General features: G+C 42.2%; 1 protein-coding gene across 1 annotated transcript; it reads right to left on the minus strand.

Annotated features, from left to right (window-relative positions):
• Positions 1 to 243: 243 nt before the first annotated feature.
• Positions 244 to 2,680, minus strand: LOC121291317 (E3 ubiquitin-protein ligase TRIM39-like). The gene is made up of 2 exons (XM_041212389.1): positions 2,650 to 2,680; positions 244 to 749 (listed from the first exon to the last, which is right to left on the minus strand). The coding sequence occupies exons 1-2, from the start codon at positions 2,678 to 2,680 to the stop codon at positions 244 to 246; spliced, it is 537 nt and encodes a 178-aa protein (XP_041068323.1).
• Positions 2,681 to 6,097: the final 3,417 nt, after the last annotated feature.

Below are 6,097 nucleotides of genomic sequence, written 5' to 3' on the forward strand. Positions count from 1 at the left end.
GATGAGTTTGTTCCTCTGCACCGATTAAACGAAACAAATATCCCCAACAAGACATTGTCACTGGGCTGTACCCGCCCTGACCTCAGGTAACATTCGACCCATCAGCACCACCTGTAACTGGGAGTGACACCCAGCAGTTTACAGCTGGCAGGAGGCAGGGAGAGGCGGGGGTGGGGGGGGTGAAATTATGGGATGGATCTGTTAGTGACCTTTAATCCTACGGATTGTCAGTGGCGCCGAGTTTTATCTGGCGTCATTTGGTCCTGGATTAAAGATGGGGAAGATTCTCCCAGTGAAATTGTGGGTGAAAGTGCGGAGATGGGACATGTTGCCCGCATTGTAAAATGACACCTGTCCACCCTCATAGTCCAGGAAAACCCCGATCTTCCGGGGATTCACACTTGGGGTCAGTGGAGTCAGTGGACTGGTTCCAGCAGCGTAACCCCGGGCGGCTCGCAGCCACACAGTCCAGTTTCCGGCCTCAGGTCTCAGATCAATTCCCTCTTTCTTCTCGGCAGACTCTCGGGTCACTCCCAAACCCCACTCAGTCTTGTTCCCCACCTCCACCTCCCAGTAATGTCTCCCTGCTGTGAAACCCTCTGATCCCAGGGCACATTCCCAGAGATCAAACCTCTCCGGGGTGTCAGGGAGCCGCTGCGGTTTGTCTCCGCGTCTCACACTGGTCCGGTCCTCAGACAGGATGAGCCGGGAATTCGCTGTGTCCGGATCCAGAGTCAGAGAGGCTGGAGCTGGGGGGAAAGTTAAAATAACACAGTCAGCGATTTAGTTTTGTGCTGTCATTTATCCAAACTCCTTCCTTTTTAAAGAGCTCACTCGGGAGATTCCTGGGAACTCCGGGACTTTTGAAAGGCTCCGGGTTCTGGAATTAGTTGCGGATCCGCACTGCGGCCGCCGGCACATGTCACATTCTCTTCCGGAGCTGTCAGTGTATTCCACAAAGATTTCACAAACTACTAGTTACGTTGGGACAGCCTTAAATCATAAGAATGAGGTGATGTAATCGTATACAAGGATAAGCACTTAAAGATGTGATATTGCACTAGAAGACTGTCAATTGTAATATTTGGATTAATCACTGAAATAAATTAGGAAACGAGAAACCAAGTGAAAATATAGCCATAGAGTGAAAAGGGCAGTTTAACACTGAAACTTTAACCACGGAGGCAGGGTTGGGGACCAAGAAGGTAGAAGTGGAGGAGCATCAGCCTTTGTAATTGTCCAACAGGTTTGAGGTTCTCTCAACCTGTACGGATAAAAGCGGTGGCTGCAGGGTAGATTAACAAACTGAGCATAGTACAGGGAGCCATTCAAGTAGCGGTTGTTAATAGGAATGTAGTGGTAGTGGGGAAAGTATTGTCAGGGGGATAGACACAGTTCTCTGCAATCCAGAGCAGGAGCCCAGATTGCTGTGTTGCCTGCCCAGTGCCAGGGTTTGGGCCATCAGCCCTGGGCTGAATAGAACTTACAGTGAGAGGGGGATGATCCAGTTGCTGTGGCCCATGTAAGTACCAATGACATAGGTAGAACCAGGAAAGATGATTGCTGAAAGAGTGTGAGCAGCAGGGGGCTAAATTAAAAAGCAGAATCTCAAAGGTAATAATCTCTGGAACCACAAGCGAATTGACATGGCGTAATTCAGATCAGAGATTAACTGTGAGGCTCATAGATTAGTGTGGGAGAAATGGGTTTTGATTGATGGGGCACTGGCACCAGTACTGGGGGAAGTGGGAGCTGTATCATCGAGATGGTCTTCACTTGAACCATGTTCAGATGAGTGTTCTGGTGAGTACTATAATGAGGGCAGTAGAGGAAGTTTTAAACTGAATAAATAAAGGTGACGGATCAAGTTTGGGAAGATGTAATGAATTAATTAGAGAAGACAAGGCAAGAGAGCAAGGTAGGAATAAAGGAACTGATGATCAGAACATGGCAGGGAGGGGCAGAGTGCACCCACAGATAAAGCTAGAAGTTACAAAAGTTATAAAAAGACAGATCTAAAGGTTCTGTATTCGAATGCACATAGCATTAATAACAAAGGAGATGAATTGACAACGCAGATAGAAATAAATCTGTATGATTTGATAGTGTTATGACCACAGCTGGTGTTAATTGCTGCACAAACCAAATCCCAGAGGGAATCTTGGCTTACCGGCCACACCCTTTTTTTGTATTCTGAAACCTAGAAGAAGATGGACTGATCTCAGCAGTAAGAGGTCCAGTGACACTTTTTGGATTAAAAAAATTAAAAGCTTTCTTAACAAGAATAAAGGAACACTTAAGCACACAGATTACAGTTACATAATTAGGGTTAGTCTTACAAAACATTCCCCAAAAAGATGCTCTACTTGGTCAGACCCACAAGTAAACACCTCCAGGCAATACTCCCTTATAGATGTTAAAAAGGCAAACTACTGTAGCTTCAATAAAGGCATACTACATGATCCCTACCTTTTTACACTCTGTAGTGGAATCCACTTATGAATAAAGCTGCTTGTTACAGCCCAAGACTTTCCTGCTTTGACTGGATGGTTGGTTCAAATGGCATCCTTTCCCAGCCCAGAGCTCCAGCTATCCCAGCTCAAGTCCAGCTATCTCTAACCTAAGCTCTCCATGGTAACTCTAAAATACCTTTTCCCCCCTCTTTCATCTCCAGTTCCATTGTTCTCACACCTCTTTGAAATTCAAATCTTTCCAAATATAAAATCATTTATGCCTTTATCTTGTCTTTGCTTTCAGGTCAATAAAATATAATAACCCCACTACTATTTACCTATGGAACACCTGCAAGATACAAACATGTTTCTTTTCACCTCTGACTCCCCTCTGTTATTCAAACAAGCTCTCAACTTATCTAAAAATGCTAATGTTAGATCTAAGGTATTTACTTGTACCTGAAACTTGACACCTCTACCCTTTTTATGTTTCAAATCCCTCACAACCTGACTCCTATCAATCTGTGCCTAGCTTAATTAAATCACACACATACGCAACACACGCACACACACACACACACACACACACAGCCTTCCTTACAGAATAACACAATATACCCTCAAAATATATATAAAAAATCATTCTCACAATAGTCATTGCAGAGACGTGGCTGCAGGATGACAAAGACTGGGATTTCAATATTCAAGGGTGCATGACATTTTGGAAAGACAGGAACCTATGAAAATGTGGAGCTGAAGCTCTGTTACTTAAAGATGGTATTGGTACAATAGACAGAGATGGCCTTAGTGCTAGAGATCAAGATGTAGAATCAGCTATGTAGAGTTGAGAACTAGTAAAGATAAGAAATCACTTGTGGCAGTAGTTTATAAGCTCCCTCACAGCAATCACACTGTAAGATGGGGTATATAGAAAGAAATAATGGTAACTTGTGAGAATACGGTAATAATCATGGGTAATTTTAATCTTCATATAGATTGGACAATTCAGATTGTCAAAGGCAGCCTGGGCGACGTGTTCATAATATATTTTAAGGACAGTTTCTGAGAGCAGCACATTCTAACACCAACCAGATAGCAGGCTATACTAGATCTGGTAATGTGCAATGAGTCAAGATTAATTAATGACCTCAAAGATAAGGCACCCCTAGGTAGTGATCATAAGATGATTGAATTTCACATTCAATTTGAGGGAGAGAGGAGTGGTCCTAAGATGACAGTTTCAAACTTAAATGAGGTCAATTATGAGGGCACAAAGACAGAGCTGGCTAAAGTGAACGGGAAAATTAGTCAATGGTTAGATCAGTAGAGATACAATGACAGACATTTAAGGAGATATTTCAAAACACTCAGAAAAGATACATTCCAATGAGAAAGAAAAACTCTAAGTGAAAGATGCATCATCCGTGGCCAACAAAGGATGTTAGAGATAGTATCAAATTAAAAGAAAAAGCATATAATTCCACATAATTGAGTGGCAGGTCAGATGTTTGGACAGAATATAAAGAACAGCAAAAATGACTAAAAGATTAATAAGGGGGGGAGGGATTAGAGTGGGAGAGAAAGCTATCTAGAAATATAAATACAGATAGTAAGGGTTTCTACAGTATTTCAAAAGGAAAAGAGTAAGTAAAGTGAGTATTGGTCCTCTAGAGGCTGAGAATGGAAAATTAATCATGGAAAATAAGGAAATGGCAGATAACTTGAACAGATATTTTGTTATCAGGTTTAGGCGGGAAAGTGGGAATCAAAACAAAAGATCAGCCATGATCTTATTGAATGATAGAGCAGGCTCAAGCGGCCAAATGGTCTACTTCTGTTCCTATTTCTCATATTCTTATGTAACTGCTGAGACAGCAGATGCATTTGTTTTAATTTTCCAAATGTTCCTAGATTCTGGATTGGAAAATAGCAAAAATGACTGCTCTATTGAAGAAAGGAGGGAGACAGAAAGCAGAAAACTGTGGGTCAGTTGGCTTAACATCAATTGTAGGGAAATTGCTGGCTTAAATGGTTAAGGAGGTTATAGTTGGGCACTCAGAAATCTGAATGGAATCGGGCAGAGTCAACATGGTTTTGTGAAAGACATTTGCCTAATTTATTGGAGTTCTTTGAGGAAGTAACAAACAACATGGATAAAGATGGACCCGTGGATGTGCTGTACTTAGATTTCCAGAAGGAATTTGATAAGGTGACACATCAAAAATTACCATGCCAAATAAGAGCTCATAGTATAGGAGTTAACATATTTGCATGGATACAAGCTCGGCTAGCTAACAGAGGAAACAGAGAGTAGGCATAAATGAGTCATTTTTGGGTTGGCAAGATGTGATGGGTGGAATTCTACAGGGATTGGTGCTGGACCTCAACTATTTACAATTTATATCAATGACTTGGATGAAGGGACCGAATGTATGGTTGCTAACCTTGCTGATGACACAAAGATAGTTAGGGAAGTAAGTTGTGAAGAGGACATAAGAAGTCTGCAAAGGGACATGGATAGGTTACGTGAGTGGGCAAAAAATTGGTAAATGGAGTATAATGCAGGAAAATGTGAACTTGTCCACTTTGGCAGGAAGAATAGAAAAGCAGCTTGTTATTTAAATTGAGAAATTGTAGAACTTTGAAATACAGAGGGATCTGGGTGTCCTAGTAAACAAATCCAGAAAATGTTACTATGCAGGTACAGCAAGTGATTAGGAAGGCAAATGGAATGATGTTATTTATTGCAAGGGCAATGGAATATAAAAGTGGGGATATTTTGCTACAGTTGTACAAGGCCTTGGTGAGGCGACATCTGGAGCACTAAATACAATTTTGGACTCCTTATTTAAGAAAGCAGTTCAGAGAAGGTTCACTCGACTGATACCTGGGATGGGGGTTACTGTCTTATGAGGAAAGGTTGGACAGGCCGGGACTGTATCATTGGAGTTTAAAAGATTAAGAGTTGACCTTACTGAAATATATAAGGCCCTGAGGGGACTTGATAGGGCGCATTATGAAAGGATGTTTCCCCTTATGGGAGAGACTAATTTAAAAATATGCAGTTTAAAAATAGGGGGCCTTCCATTTAAGATGGAGATGAGAAGAAACGTTTTTCACTCAGAGGGTGGTGAATCTTTGGATCTCTCTTCCCCAGGCAGTGGAGGCAGGGTCAATGAATATTTTTAAGGCAGAGGTAGATAGATTCTTGACTAACAAGGGAGTCAAAGGTTATCGGGAGTAGGAATGTAGAGTTGAGGCCACAATAAAATTTACCATGATCTTATTGAATGGTGGAGCAGGCTCGAGGGGCCAAATGGGATGGGGGCATCACTGGGTGCACCACCCACCCCTATTGTCCTTAAGAACTGAATATCTTGTGAGGTCATTTCAGAGAGGTTGCTGTGGGGTTGGAGTCACATGTAGGCCAGACCAGGTAAGGGCAGCAGATTTCCTTCCCCAAAGGGCATTGGTGAACCAGATTTGTTTTTATTAAATTCAAATTTCGTCAAATGTTCCCCAGAGCATTAACCTGGGTCTCTGGATTACTCGCCCAGTGACAATACCACTCGGCCTCCCCTAAATATAATTCATATATTCGTATGACTGACCCCCGGATCATTCAGGAATTACAAATGGAAGCT

The sequence above is a fragment of the Carcharodon carcharias genome, chromosome 19, assembly GCF_017639515.1.
Source record: "Carcharodon carcharias isolate sCarCar2 chromosome 19, sCarCar2.pri, whole genome shotgun sequence".
Classification (NCBI taxonomy): domain Eukaryota; kingdom Metazoa; phylum Chordata; class Chondrichthyes; order Lamniformes; family Lamnidae; genus Carcharodon; species Carcharodon carcharias.